Genomic DNA, 16,475 nt, shown 5'->3' with positions numbered 1-16,475 from the left:
CTCACATTTTCAGAACCTGCACCAGTTGCATGAGCGATTTCATCAGGTTCAGGGAAGTATAGAAGACCTAAATTAATTGGTTGGTGTGGATCTGTAAACCAACTGATAAGAGTGTCCACGCGATATGTGCTATTCATTTCCGTGAACCAGTAAGCATTAGGAATTATTTTGTTTGGTTTAACGCCCTTCACTTCACCAGTCCCGCATGGCCAGACGATTGAACCTGAAAAACCACCTGCATTTTGATTTGTAACATAAATTGGCTCAGCACCGACGTCATACCAAAACGGATCAACGTTGTCCCGCCTGTTGGTTAATGCAAAATATTCGTTCCATATAGAGTCATAGAATAAATTATGGACAATTCCGTGGCTTTCAGGGTACAATCCAGTTAATATTGAGTAATGGTTTGCGTAAGTGACCGAAGGAAAAACGTTCATGACATATTTAGCTTTAACACCGTTTTTTATCATAAACTGAAAATGTTCGGTTTCTTCCTCTGGTATCAAGTTTAAATAATCATATCTGAATCCGTCCATGGAAATTAGTATCAATTTTGGCAGTGCAACTGCGGATGATAACATATCAAATACAAATATTAAAATAAACCATCTCCAGCCCGATACAAAATGTGCAAATCCCATTTGTTGTTGTGTTGATTGTGCAATTTCTGAAATAAGATGAAAATGTTTCAACAAGAGGGCCATGATGGCCCTGAAATCGCTCACCTGTACATAGGCCCCTTGGCTAATGCCAATTTTAACCCAGGGGCTTTTATTTGAACAAACTTGGTGGAAGATGTTTCATGATAAATATCTAAGCTGTAACTATTTGGGGTTCTTATAAGAAGATTTTTAAGTTTTTACTATATAAATAAAGGAAAAAAACAATGACCCCCACCCCCCCCCCACCCGGAGCGGGGCCAATTTTGATCCCAGGGCATTTATTTGAACAAACTTGGTAGACACCCACTAGAAGATGTCTCATGCTTAATATCTAGGTTCTAGTTATTTGGGATTTTAAAAGAAGATTTTTTAAGTTTTTACTATATACAAATAAGGAAAATCAATGACCCCCCAGTAGGGGCCAATTTTGACCCCAGGGCATTTATTTGACCACACTTATTAGAAACTGACTAGGTTATGTTTCATGCCAAATATTTAAGCTCTAGCTCTTGCGGTTTTCTAAAAAGAAGATATTTTAAGTTTTTTTCTTTCGGTTGCCATGGCAACCAGTTCTGCTTGGAATTAAATTCTTTGAATAAATTTTTAAGTTGACTACCAAATGAACATTCCTGTGAAGTTTGGATGAAGTTGGCTTAGTGGTTTATGAGATGTCGTTTAAAGTAAAAGTTTACGGACAGACGGACGGACGCCGGACGAAAAGCGATCACAAAAGCTCACCATGTCACTTTGTGAAAGGTGAGCTAAAAAGGTTAAATGTCAACTTTCAAGCTAAATTAAGTTATAGGAGCATCTTGATCCTGTCTTTGACAAGAGTGGGTTTTACTAGGCTATTTTTTAATGCGCGTGTAAGCGCCAATTGTGATTCGTTGTGCTAGTAAAACCCACGAAATTGTGGTGTATTTGTGCATGTAATACAGCAGGAAAGATGTAAAAATATATGCATAAGTATATGATAAAGACCGTAAGGCTTTCCGTGAGCTATCCAGATAACTTATTCAAACGATCATGTAGGAATTAAAACCCACACTGGTTAAGGACAAATAATAACATAATATGTAAACGCAACGTTTTGACTTGTCTTTGATAACCGCCATATGAACACATCTGCGGATGTTTCAAAATTGTATTAGTTCATATTAAATGTTGAATTCTGCTTAAGCCGGTGCTAGGGGGCTTGATAGTACCATCCATGAACAGGCTCAATCAAACCGAGCCTGCAACATTTTTAATTGTGACGTGTTGGGCTTTCTTTAGGGATTCTTATTTTCTCTATTTGAAATCGTATGAATATATTTAAAAATTGGAACCCGGACAAAATATATAACCGTTTAAAGATCCTGTAACACAATTTTCTTATGGTTTTATATCATAAATATAATGCTCAAAATGAAGATTTATCAATATTTCAAGTTCCAAAAAACTTTATTTGTAAAGATATTAACGAATTTACATTTTCATGTTAATAAATGGCGGTAATTAGAAAATCTTTACAAAGTCTAAGTCAAATTTTGCAATAAGAAATTAATGCATATATTTTAATGATTACATATAATTATAATGTGCACAAATTGAAATATTTGCAGTACATATTTTACATTTTCTTCGATGCTTGAAAATTGTTTTAGAAGCATAATTATATACATATATAACATTTAACAACCTTAATTACAACATACAGGAACTTTAACGGTTACAAGGTCGCTTACTTTGCTTGCATACCCATGTGGGTCAAAGACACCCAGGAAAGTAAAACTCTTTAAAATAAGGAAGCTGTCTGATTAGTTAAGGTACGGCTCAAGATCTTAGCATGTCTGAAATTATGCACGTGGGGCAGCTAGAATCTTAAGTAGTAAATCACGAAAGTATTTTATAAATCAATCAAAACAAGATTAAAACGTATGTAATCAATAGAATGCCGCTATTATCAGGTGATAAACATTAACAAGAGGCTCACCTGTATATAGGCTTTTATTTGAACAAACTTGGAAGACACCCATTAGAAGATGTTTCATGATGTTAAGTTTTTACTACAGCCAATTTTAACCCAAGGGCTTTTATTTGAACAAACTTGGTAGACACCCAAAAGACGATGTTTCATGTTAAACATCTTACCTCTAGCTCCTTGGGTTTTTTAAAAGAAGATTTTTTTTAAGTTTTTACTATACATATATAATTAAAAACAATGACACCTCTGGGGCGGGGCCAGTTTTGACCCTAGTGCTTTTATTTGAACAAACTTTGTAGGCACTTACTAGAAGATGTTTCATGCTTAATATCTAAACTCTAGCTATTTGGGTTTTTTCAAAGAAGATTTTTTAAGCTTTTGCTATACACATATAAGGAAAATCAATGACCCCCGGGGCGGGGCCAGTTTTGACCCCAGGGCTTTTATTTGAACAAACTTTGTAGACACCCATTAGAACATGTTTCATGCTAAATATCTTAGCTCTAGCTCTTTGAGTTCTTTAAAAGAAGATTTTTAAGTTTTTACTATATGCATATAGGGAAAATCAATGACCCCATGGGGCGGGGCCAATTCTGACCCTAGGGCTTTCATTTGAACAAACTTGGTAGACACTCATTAGAAGATGTTTCATGCTAAATATCTTAGCTCTAGCTCTTTGGGTTCTTTAAAAGAAGATTTTTTAAGTTTTTACTACAATGTATATGCATATAGGGAAAATCAATGACCCCCTGGGGCGGGGCCAATTCTGACCCTAGGGCTTTCATTTGAACAAACTTGGTAGACACTCATTAAAAGATGTTTCATGCTAAATATCTTAGCTCTAGCTCTTTGAGTTCTTTAAAAGAAGATTTTTTAAGTTTTTACTATATGCATATAGGGAAAATCAATGACCCCCTGGGGCGGGGCCAATTCTGACCCTAGGGCTTTTATTTGAACAAACTTGGTAGACACTCACTAGAAGATGTTTCATGCCAAATATCTAAGCTCTAGCTCTTTGGGTTTTTTAAAAGAAGATATTTAAAGTTTTTTCTTTCGGTTGCCATGGTAACCAGAGTTCTGCATGGAATTAAATTCTTTGAACAAAATTTAAAGGTGACCACCAAAGGAACATTTCTGTGAAGTTTGGATGAAATTGGCTTAGTAGTTTATGAGGAGATGTCATTTAAAGTAAAAGTTTACGGACGGACGGACGCCGGACGAAAAGCGATCACAAAAGCTCACCCTGTCACTTTGTGACAGGTGAGCTAAAAATCGTCAGTATTATCTATTATTATTATAACTTTGATAAGAGATAAGTTCTAGCTGTTTGTTTTAAATTTAAGAAATATATCAACGGAAGAAAATTTAATTTCGGTTTCATTTTTTTCTTCACTTTTGTAAAGAACGTCGATTGCAATCACATTCACATGTGGCCGGTATATTGTAAAAAACGTAGTACCTAGAGCTTTATAAAAATCAAGTTAAAGGCTCTGATAATTTTACATTAACAAAGTGTAGATCTACTGTATACACAAGATAACGTTCACTTCAGGAATAATGTCACCTGGATGTAGTCATTATATACATCAACTTTCTCATTGATTTCAGTTAGAAATAGCAACAGTTTTTTATGTTAGAAACGATAAATGTACGCAGTATATAAATCACCGCAGCATGTCAACTAAAATGTACAAATCAACGTTTAATCATGCTTGTGTGAATTTACCAATATATGTTTGAAATATAATACACTGAAGATCAAGATTCTATATTTAGCAAAATGTTCTTCCTTGTTGATCTTGTTTATCATATTTTTTACTTACATCACATTCATTAAAAGTTTAAACTTTTAAAAAAAATGTGAAAAAGTTAGAATATTATTGCATTTAGAATCTAAATGTTAAAGATAAAAGAATTTATTACCTGTCGATCTTGCACGAATTAATTTTAACCTCAACCTGGCCAACCGTTGATTGTCGCTTGTTTTTACATGTCTGTTTCGAGGCGTTCAATTAAAAAAGGGGAGTAACTATGGCTGTCACGGGTACTACATGGTCATGCAATACATCGTATATTCAATGAATATGTGATTGACAATCCTTACATGTTATCTTGTACGTGACTAGACTCAGGGTGGCATCATGTGTACACATGGGCATGTATGGAAGCTTGAATTGACCCCCCGAGATGCCGTGGTCCGTGATAATTTATATGTGGTCATGTTGATATATATTAGTGCGACATGGCGTGCTGTATCATGGTTTTGATGGAGAAACATAGAATCTGTACAACATCTGTATCAGACCATGTCGACATAACTTATGTCTATTATAAAACAGGACGGGGACCATTTGAACGTCATAATTATTATCCGGAAACTAAATCCCGCCCATCGAGTAATGACTGACGTGTTTTTTAGTTTCCTTTTAATTTCATTTGTACAATACTATAACTCAGAATAATACATTTGGCTGCAAACTGAAATATCATTTTAAAGGTGTCCAAACGTCTTGATAAGTGTATGTATAAACGTATATAAAATACTAGTATATGGTTGCTAACCAAGCACTGACTAGAATAACTGTCACGGTTCGGAACTGTTCACTATTTGGGGGCGATGATGTGTAAGCGGCCGGATAGCTCAGTCGGTAGAGCTGCGGTACGGTATTCCGAGGGTCCTGGGTTTGAGTCCCGGTCAGGCTGCACATTTTTTCACCCTGTGACATAATTTATTTGGTATAACTGCTAGTTAGATAAAAACGCATATACAAAATGCACTGCAGAAACGGACATATACCAAATTTTATATTTAAACACAAATGACCTTTCAAAGTGTCTACCAATATGCTCTTCAAAGGATGAACCATTCAAAGATTTTGGTTTGGTGGGAGGAGTTTACTTTCCGAATATTAATTGGGTCTTTCCGACAGTGCCCATGATGTTAATACGCGGTGATATTCTCCAAGAAGCAGATATAACAAGGCTTGTCGAGATAAAATACGTTGACATAGCTATTATTGATTCCCATTAACTCCATTACTGACAAAAAAACATGTCGACATACCTTGAAACAAACGTTGCCCATACGTCTTTATTATCTCACCAAACAATGATAGAAGACGTCATGTCGCGTAAATATAAGTCGACATGACGACACACGAGTAATCACGAACACGGCATCTAGGGGGTCAATTCAAGCTTCCATAGGCATGAGAGCTATTTGATCAGACTTGACTTGAGATCATATATGAGACAAGACATGACGGGGTGTGCTATCATGAACAAGTTTAACAACAAGTTTATTTATCTTTTCCCAGAAGGTCATAGACCCATGTGGTACAATATGCAAAACATATAATATGGCAAACGTGCAAAACTGACATGATCTCATACATGCATTGCAATAGCACATTTTACATAGGAAATGAAAACATATACAATGTATTTATTAAATGATTTACCTGCTTATAGTAATTCACATTTTCGTCTTATGTGTCAAAAGTATATATGCAACATACGTTTTACGTGTGACAAAAATCAAATTGTACTGACTTTACATATTAGATTGGATCTATCACTAGTAAATAAGATAATTTGATAGATTAAAATCTTTCTCAATTGAATATTGAATTAAATCATGTTGATAACGAAAGTGTGAATTTTACATACATTTTATATACTGCCTATACACCATTGTTGTCAAAGCATTTATTGTGCACGGGAGATAATTGCTATGGTCTTATCGCTCAACTTGTAACATCCACCGCACTATAGCTTTAACAATATATTGATATACAATATAAATTCTTAACATAATAAACTGCAGTTATCTAAAATATGGAACAAATTTGTATCTAAATGTGTATTGTCAAGACAATTTTTCTAATAAACTACTTTGTATGAAGAATAGATTTAAAGCTTAAGGGGTATAATACAAGATTAGCCACTCGGTAAGTTGCTCTATAGTCTAACGATGTATGTTTACTAATGTATTTCCTCATTGCCAGATCTTGCCATCAATGGCAAGATATGAGGAGGTACAATTAGATAACAGCAGTTTCGCTTGTAAAATAACATCTAGATATACATATATTTGAGCTGTGAAATTATATTATATAGGATGTATCACACATTTATATGACTGACATAGAGGAAATATCACACATTCATATGACTAACATATATTGACCAACATGTCAATTGGGAAAATGATATAATAAGAGAAACATACAAGTAGTACTACAATTCTAGCTTTAACAAAAGTATAGACAGATATAAACATCAATAACATACTAATCAGCTCCATATAAAATATCTGAGCGCATCACGAATGCTCTTGAAATATATATTCTCAGTTTTCTAATTAACAATCGATTTTCAGTATTCATTAATTCTATAAATTTAAACATATTTGGAGATCTCCAGTAACAAATTGGAATATATTGTGTTCTTAATTAAGAGTACATTCTACATTGTAATACAAAATGGAATTCATCTTCTAACACATTTGTATTCAATTACAGGTACATTGACAGGTCTTGCGCATCTTCCTGTTTCAATACATAATGTATGCGAGGAGCAACGCAGTTTTGTCATACAGTACATAATTTTCTTATACCTATACATTTTAAATATGGCTGTAGTTGAAATTGTGCAATACATCTGTAAAATAAAGCTCTAGATGAATAATTTAGTCTACCAGTCCAATTTTGAATAATTTGAATTTTAATTCTTTGTTTAACTTAACTAAGAAATACATTTGCGTTTCCGACATTTTGATAAAACCATGCATCATTAAGGCCAAGGTTACATAATAAATCTCTTACCAACGAACACCAGTTTTTCTTATTAGGAAATTGTTCTAAATCATTTTTCAACATTAGATATACCTTTGCTATATATTTGTTTTCATTTTGTTTCTTGGTGCAGGTAAGAACACAAACGTGCGTTTATATATTTTATTAAGCTAGTCACAACTCATTCATACAGAGCTAATACATAGAGCAGACTACGTATATTTACTAAGCATGCACAGTTAACATTATAACTAAAGCACCATGGATAAGTCTGTACTTAGTATGTTAATCAAATACTGTCACATCTTTTCTCTTTTACAAAAATAAGAAGATATTTCCAATGTTATTCAGTTCAGAATACTAAATCATTAAAAAAATGATGACTAAGAAATACTTAAAAAAATTAACAAATCATGACCTCAAAATCACAACTGTCGGAAAAATAAGCTGTTACTGTTAATAAAGTACATTTATACACAGTCTCACAATTGCTACAATTTGCATATTATGTTACATAGTCCTTGTATTTCACTGGCATTCGAATAACTCGACCTGATCTGGTTTTAATTTCGGATTGTCCACCAGTTGATTTAACGGGAGGTTCAACGGGAGGTAACTCATTACTACTAGCATTCGTAGGTAAATCGACAGTTTCTTCCCTTTCCTTTTCATTGAAATGTTCGTAAGTTTTCCGAAGCTGACGTCGATTTCGATTTATCACCGTACCATCCTCCTTTCTTATATCATAAGAACGTGTTTGTGGCTTTCTTACAACAATGCCCTTTTCCCAGGTTTTGTTTCGTTCCTGGGGCTGTATTCTCACAGTTTCCCCGGTTCTTAAACGACCTAACGACTTCGCATTTCTGTCGTAATAACGCTTTTGCCTTTGCTTACTTCTGTCAAGATTCTCTTTAATATTCAATGGTATACTCGGTTTAAAATTCAAAGATCTTTCCGGAAGCAATGTTCTAGTTTTCCTGTTCATGAGTTGCTGAGCTGGACTGTAATTTGTTGATTGCTGGGGTGTGTTCCGGAAGTTCAATATCGCTAGCATTGGGTCCGTGTGAGAATGCTTTGCCTTTTTCATGATACGTTTCGCCGTTTTTACTGCGTTTTCCGCCTTTCCGTTGGACTGCGGATATCTAGCTGATGAAAATATATGATTAAAGTCCCATTTTCTTTCAAACGATTTGAATTTCTCAGATTTAAATACGCTTGCTTGATCGGAGACAAGAAATTCTGGAATTCCATGTCTAGCAAAATGTTGTTTCAGTTTGCCAATGATTTCTTTCGAGTTCGATTCGTATAGCCTGTCAATTTCAAAGAAATTACTAAAATAGTCAACAGTGACCAAATAATCTTTTCCGTCAAACATAAAGACATCAGTTCCAACTTTAACCCATGGCCTATCCGGTATATCATGATTGATCAATGGTTCTTTGGTTTGTTTTCTTTCTAAAGATTGGCAAGTGTCACATTTAGTGATGTAATCTTTTATTTGCGATGTCATATTTGGCCAGTACACACATGATCTTGCTCTTTTCAAACATCCTTCAACTCCAATATGTGAATGAATTTGACCTAGAATTTCTGACCGCATACTTTTAGGTATGACACATCTATCTCCGCGAAATATGATACCATTATCCTCTGATAATTCATCTCTCACTGCAAAGTATGGAGAAACCTCGTTAGGATGGACACCGTCCCAACCATTTTTTATGCATCCGATTAATTTCTGAAGAGTCGAATCTTCAGCAGTTGCTTGTTTAATCCGTGCTTGTCTTTGAGATGACATATTAGTGGATTCGATTTCTTTCTCGTAATCTGAAAGTAATACTTCTTCAAGTGATGTAGCTTTATCTTTGGTCAGATATGCTCTTGATAGTGTATCCGCAATATACATATGTTTGCCTTTCTTATAACGAACCTCATAGTCATATGTTCCTAATTTTAGAAACATTCTTTGTAATCGTTTTGGTGCCTTGTACAAACTTTTCTTGCTAATAATTTCCAATGCTTTATGGTCATTTTCAACAATAACCTTTCTCCCATATGTAAATTGATGAAATTTGGTCATTCCGTACAGGATACTTAATAGTTCCTTTTCAATCATTGCATAATTCCTTTCTGCATTTGTTAAACTACGGCTTGCATATGCTACAGGCTGACCTTTCTGTAGGAGTACACAACCAAGACCGGCTTCTGAGGAATCCGTTTGAAGGGTAACTTCAGACTCTGGGTCAAAATATCGTAGTACAGGAGCATCGCACACTGCCTGTTTGAGTGTGTCAAACGCTTCATCATGGACTTCTGTCCACTGAAATACTGCATCTTTATGCGTCAATTGTCTTAACGGCTCACATAGTTCACTTAGCTTATCCAAGAACTTCGTTAAGTAGTTAACGAGGCCTAAAAAACGTTGTACAGCTTTCTTGTCTGTGGGTCTTGGCATGTTCATAATTGCATCTACTTTAGACGGGTCAGGTTTCACCCCTGTGTCTGTCAGCAAATGTCCTACAAACGACATTTCGGTTTTGTGCAATTGAAATTTTTCTTTATTTAGCTTAATATTTCTCTCTTGGCATCTTTCTAGTAGTTTTACTACGTTGTTGTCATGATCGCGCAATGCTTCTTCGTAAGTTTTACCCTTTCCATAAATGATTATGTCGTCTGCGATCGCTTTTATACCAGGTAACCCTTCCAAATTCCTTTCCAGGTATTGTTGAAAGTACTCTGGTGCTGGTGAAATACCAAATGGCATAACAAGCCAACGATATCGTCCAAATGGCGTTTCAAATGTTGTCAAATAGCTTGACTGTTCATCTAGCTCCACATGATGAAAAGCATTTTTAACATCGCATTTTGAAAATACTTTTGCAGAATTCAGTTCAGACAATACATCTTCAACCACTGGTAGCAGAAAATGATTTCTTTTCAAAGCAGTGTTCAAAATTTTTGGATCTATACATATTCTAAGCGCATTTGATCTTTTCTTCACAATTACTAAACTTGATATCCAGTCTGTTGGAGTGTTAACTTTTGCTATTTTGCCCTTGTTCTCAAGTTTCATTAGTTCTTTTTTAAGTTTTTCTTTCATTGCAATCGGAACCCTTCTGAGTGGCATTTTCACAGGTTTCACTGTATCATCAAATTCCAAGTGTAGTTTTCCCCGAAATCGTCCTTCGCCCTCAAATACCGACGAATATCTCGTTTCAATTTCTTCCATAGTTAATTTACAGTTCTTATCAACACTGACAGGACAAATGTTATGATATTGTATCTTAATTAAATCCATTTTCTGAATTGCCTCAGATCCTTATAACGGAACAGCCGTATCATTTTCAATTACGATAAACCGCACCTCGTATCGTTTTCTTGTCCTGGGATTTTTCAAAACTAATTTGCACGTACCACAAGCTTTCATTTTTGATTTGTCATACATTGATAACGTAATGTTAGTTTTCTCCATTATCTCGTCTGGCACGTACAACCTAGGTAAAATATTTGCCGTAGCTCCGCTGTCTAATTGAAATCTCACAGTTTTGTTTTGATTAGTTAATAACATGTTTGCGAAAATTTTCGTCTGCACCTTTTGATTTTGATTCAACATCAAAACGTCCTCTTCACTTCCTGACGATGAGCTCAAATTTAAATGTCTCACGTGTGGTCTTTCTGACTTCACTTTGTGATGTTTACGCGATTTGCATTCTGAAGCAAAATGATTAAATTTGCCACAAGACCTGCATTTTTGTCCAAAAGCCGGACACTTTCCTTTAGCACAATTTTTTCCACAATATTTGCACTTTTTCTTACTACTTTGATCATTTTTGGCAAGCAGTTGTTTGCGTTTTGGCTTTACGACTTGCACATCTTCGTCTGGAGATGCATGTTTAGACAACGACTTTACTTTTGAGGATGATGCTTCTGCTGCTCTGCACATGTCTATGCATTTATCTAGGGTCAATTTATCATCCTGTAGTAATCGTTTTCGTAACCCATTATCTCGAATTCCCAGTACTAGCCTATCAGTTATTAATTCATTCTCTAAGTCACCATAGCTGCATGTTCTTGCAAATTTCCGTACTTTACTGAGATAAGTATCGAAGGTTTCTGTCTCACCTTGCACGCACGTGTGAAAGACGTAACGTTCGAATGTCACGTTGGTTTTGCCAACACAGAACGTTTCGAATTTATCGATGACAATGTCGATATCATCCTTGTCTGTTTCATTTGCAAAGTCAAACCCGTCGAATATATCCATTGCTTCTGACCCTATGCATGTTAAAAATGTTGCTGCTCTCAGATCCTTTGGTTTCAAATTAAGTCCAGACGCCTTCTCATAATTAATCCAGCCACGTCTGAATTTTTTCCAGTTTGTTGATACATGTCCGTCTAAATCCAATTTCTGCGGGAATGGAATCAACGACGGCACAGCATTTGAAGGGTGTGCAGCGGGTGATGGCGGCTCGGCCTGTTCATCGGCACTCATAATTGTGCTGATATGTTCAAATATTAAACTTTTGCACGTAAATTAAAAGATTAATAAATCCACCACTATACGAATTATGCTTTAAGGGTCGCATTTAGTCCTTTTTGCGTATATGAGCAGTCTTATACTTCTGACACCATGTTTCTTGGTGCAGGTAAGAACACAAACGTGCGTTTATATATTTTATTAAGCTAGTCACAACTCATTCATACAGAGCTAATACATAGAGCAGACTACGTATATTTACTAAGCATGCGCAGTTAACATTATAACTAAAGCATCATGGGAAGGTCTGTACTTAGTATGTAAATCAAATACTGTTACACATTTGTACATATAATTTTTATCCAATATTTAACAATGTTGAAATAACGTAATGACTGAAGTGAAAGTCTGCCCAGTTCACCGTATATGAAATCATTTTGTGTTGATTTTTTAACTCCAAGTAACTGTTTACAAAATGATAAATGAGTTCTTTCTATAGCATTACCGTGCATAAAACCCCACACTTCACTGCTATAATTCAAGATTGGTAATACTAATTTATCAAAAAGTTCTAATCTATGTTGCACAGAGATATTTGTAAATTTATATAAGTACTTGTTCATTTTAAATATAGCCTTTTGTGCTTGACCCGAAAGTGTGTTTTGTGCTTCAGAAAAAGAACCTCCAGTAGTGAATACAATACCTAAGTATGTAAATTTATTGACAACTTCGACAGGACGGTTATTATAATAAAAACATAGTATCAGTAGACAATCGGCCGCCTTTACGAAAAATCATAATTTTAGTTTTATCAGTGTTAACAATTAATTTCCACTTATTACAATATTCATATAACATATCTAGACTATTCTGTAATTCATTTTCAGTGTTTGCAAATAAAACAATATCATCCGCATATAAAATAAGAAAAATTTTAAACATATTGACATCAATACCTTGCATACCACTATGTATATACATGTCTTCAATATCATGTAAAAACATAGCAAATAAAAAAGGTGATAAACATTCACCCTGACGTACCCCTAAAGTACAATTAAATGGTTCACTTAAAGAGTTACAATATTTTACTTTAGATTTAACTGAGTTGTACATAGATCTTATAATATTCAACATTTTGCCACGGACGCCTAATTGTATTAATTTCAGCCATAAGTTGTCTCTTACAACATAATCAAAGGCTTTACTAAAATCAATAAAAGCACAATATAATTTTTTACCGTTATTAATCACATGAGAAATCAAACCATGCAAATCAAATATATTATCTACCGTGCCCATTTTTTTTGTCTGAAACCTGACTGGGCCTCAATATATACACCATAATTTTCTGCCCATTCTACCAGTCTACAAGAAAAGCATTGATGCAAAGCATCAAAGGGCGTCCAAGCAAGAAATTCAGCAAGTGAAGATGAACTAGTACACATATGATGACAAGATATTCTTATAAACTACCAGAAATGTATACCACTTATGAATGAGCGGACGAAAGACATTGTTCATTATGAACTTTGATTGGCATGCTAGAGATTAGAATATTACTTGTTATTTCTTTATGATCGTGGTTATTAATAGCAACGGATATACATGTATGCAATCATTTATAATCCATATGTGTAACGCATGATCAACACGTACCACACATTTGTCCCTTATTATGTACATGTTATCGCTATTAGCGAAGACCCCCTTAAGGTATCTGTTCACACTTTAAGTTAGTAAAAATATGACACTGGTTATATTACCATGTTGATCATGTTGAGCATAATTGTTTATTATACAATAATTGTAATATCTATTAATTTTAATTTTAAAAAAATACAAATTTTATGAATATAGTTTTCTTTTATTCTTTTTTGTGTTTTATGTGCTATTTTAATACTGAGTTTTTACTACTCTTTTTTATTAAAATTGTAAAATAAATTTTAAGAATTCAATTGTCATATTGACCGACGATTATAAGTCAAAGCTTAACTGGAAAAAGTCAGTAAATTATGGTTTATCTTTCAATATATAATATTGTTTATTCTTAAACCATGTACATGTACATTGTATTTTTCTTTATCATTTTTTAAATTATCGATCAATTGAATAATTCATAAAATCTAATTTGTAACTTTGAATAATTCCTCGGCATCTTTACTAAACACGGATAACAAATTGAATAATTAAATAAAATGTTTCAAAGTTGATAATGTCATTTTAATACCATAAAAATGTACCTTTTTCTCAATTATTGTACATATCACGGATTTATATTACATATAAATCCGTGTACATATTTATTGTTTTTATCTCATATAGATAAAATGAAACATGCTATTGTTGTTTTTTTTCTAATTGTAACGATATCAAACATCTACTCCAAAACCGGGAGAGACCGGACAATAAACGTGTGGTACTATTCGCCGGTCACTAGTAAATCCTGGTCAAAATAGACCGGGAGAGACCGGCATTTACCGATAGGAGTGATAAAAAGATATATCTATAAATAGGTTTTTGGAATATTTAGGTCATCAACTGATCATTCTAGGATACATGTACAACAATAACATGCCATGACATGATAACCGACTGTGTACTACAAAATGATAAATAAAAAACCCCGAAGAGCGCGATTTATTGACGGAAAAGGTTATTTCATTTGTAAATGTTTGCATTGCGAAAATTCATTGTAACATATCGCGACATTTCATTCTTATTTAATAATCAAGCACCCTCATACCGATCGGAATTTTCGGCTTTTATTATGACCGACTAAAAGGCTCGAGAAGTTGCTGTCGCCCTTTCACAAAATCTGATCTCATTCCATAAGAGCGCCGCGCTTCGGCGCGGACGCCAATTATTTAAAACACGTGAAAATAATTTACCTAATGTACTCAATAATGTAATTCCTCTATAGTTATTTTCATCATTAATATTGCCTTTTTTATGTAGGGGTATTACAAATCCTTCAGACCAACTTTCTGGGAAGTATCCTACTTCAAATATTTTGTTAAACAAGTTTAACAAAAATGGCATTAAAACATGTTTACCATTAATAAAGAATTCGTTAAGGTATTTATCCGGACCACTACTTCTATTTGTCTGCAGTTGACGAATTGCTTTAAGTAAGCACTGTTCAGTAATAGGGACATTCAATTCATGAAACATTATATTAAAATCATTTTGTTCATACCTCTCTATAAAATACAAAACATCTTCATCAGGCCTAAAAAAGTGCTTCATGTGCTTCACCTTGCTGGACGTGTTACAGTATACAGTGCCATCCATAATTACCTTTACACCCCTTGAAAAAATACATTTTTGTTTATATACAAAGTTTTCATCCATTTCACAAATATTTTTGTATCAATTTAGTACAAATTATTGCAACTATTGTAAATACAGACGAAAGTTACTGAAAATCCAGGAAATAACAGCAATTTATTCATATTTAAATACACTTTTAACGGAAACTGAAATTAGTTAAAATTCATGCGCACAGATGCGACTTTTATCTAATATCCAACGGCTATTACTTTCATTTGCTTGTTCAAGTTTTGCCTTTGACCTAGTGAAACACTATTATCTATTTCTAAGATCACAAATTTATATTTTAAGACCTTGCGGTCCACAAGAGTGTGTGCTTTTCAACTGGAATTTATTGGCATGTCATACGTTTTTGGCAAGGGTTGAGGTCTGGCAACTGAATTTGATATCACACATACAATACATGCTTTTCTTACACTTTGCTATTGTATGGGTCATGTGATACTGCATAACATCATAACTAATGACAACAAAACCAAATTTAATCATTTTAACATGATTGCCCGGTTAAAGCTGTAAAATGTTGCACGAGTCTCTCTTGTTAATGGTTTAAATGTGAACAGGCAACTAACAACCATTAATTACCCAATGATGTGCTGAATGTAATTACTATCTCTCTCTCTCTCTCTCTCTCTCTCTCTCTCTCTCTCTCTCTCTCTCTCTCTCTCTCTCTCTCTCTCTCTCTCTATATATATATATATATATATATATATATATATATATAGATAGATAGATAGATAGATAGATAGATAGATAGATAGATAGATAGATAGATAGATAGATAGATAGATAGTAACTACCACAGCACATCATTGATAGACATTTCTTCCTCAGATGTTTAAAATATGTACACAAACAGTTAAACATTCAGGGTTGCTGTGACCTTGACCTTTATGCAACAGGGCTTTTCTAATCAATGAGTATGAATATTATTTATAGCAAGGCTAAGGGTTGGTTCTCTACTTTGAAACGGTTTTTAAAGTCAATGCCACTATTGCCTCAGACTTAACATATTAATGCAAAGAAACAAACAATAAGGGTGTTTTACTCAATGACATGATCCTATAAAGTTTGAAGGCCATGGTTCTATTGTCCTATTGTTCTCACATTATTGGGAAACAAGTGATGGTTTACACATTCAAAGTCACCGTGGCCTTGACCTTCATGCACCTGCACCAAAAAAAAACAAATATGGTCTTTTACTCAAAGCAGGTGATGATCCTATAAAGTTTAAAGGC

The 16,475-nt window shown here is 34.1% G+C and overlaps 2 protein-coding genes across 2 annotated transcripts; both read right to left on the bottom strand.

Annotated features, from left to right (window-relative positions):
- Window positions 1-5: 5 nt before the first annotated feature.
- LOC132751008 (ectonucleotide pyrophosphatase/phosphodiesterase family member 5-like) lies at window positions 6-4,699 on the bottom strand (the record flags this gene model as incomplete). The annotated part of the gene is given in 2 exon segments (XM_060741105.1): window positions 6-670; window positions 4,555-4,699. A coding segment is annotated over 1 exon segment (639 nt), but the record flags the coding sequence as incomplete, so codon positions are not given.
- Window positions 4,700-10,746: 6,047 nt separating this feature from the next.
- LOC132751006 (uncharacterized) lies at window positions 10,747-11,919 on the bottom strand. The gene has a single exon (XM_060741103.1). The coding sequence runs from the start codon at window positions 11,917-11,919 to the stop codon at window positions 10,747-10,749; it is 1,173 nt and encodes a 390-aa protein (XP_060597086.1).
- Between the last annotated feature and the right edge of the window lie 4,556 nt (window positions 11,920-16,475).

This window comes from Ruditapes philippinarum, unplaced genomic scaffold, assembly GCF_026571515.1.
Source record: "Ruditapes philippinarum isolate M1 unplaced genomic scaffold, ASM2657151v2 ctg3346_1_1_1_1, whole genome shotgun sequence".
In the NCBI taxonomy this organism is placed as follows: Eukaryota; Metazoa; Mollusca; class Bivalvia; order Venerida; family Veneridae; genus Ruditapes; species Ruditapes philippinarum.
Note: the sequence above shows the minus strand (reverse complement) of the source record. Positions and strands in the feature narration are given on the sequence as shown.

Excerpts from the sequence above, each read along its gene's own strand:
- LOC132751006 (XM_060741103.1), bottom strand. The coding sequence starts at position 11,919 with ATGAGTGCCGATGAACAGGCCGAGCCGCCATCACCCGCTGCACACCCT.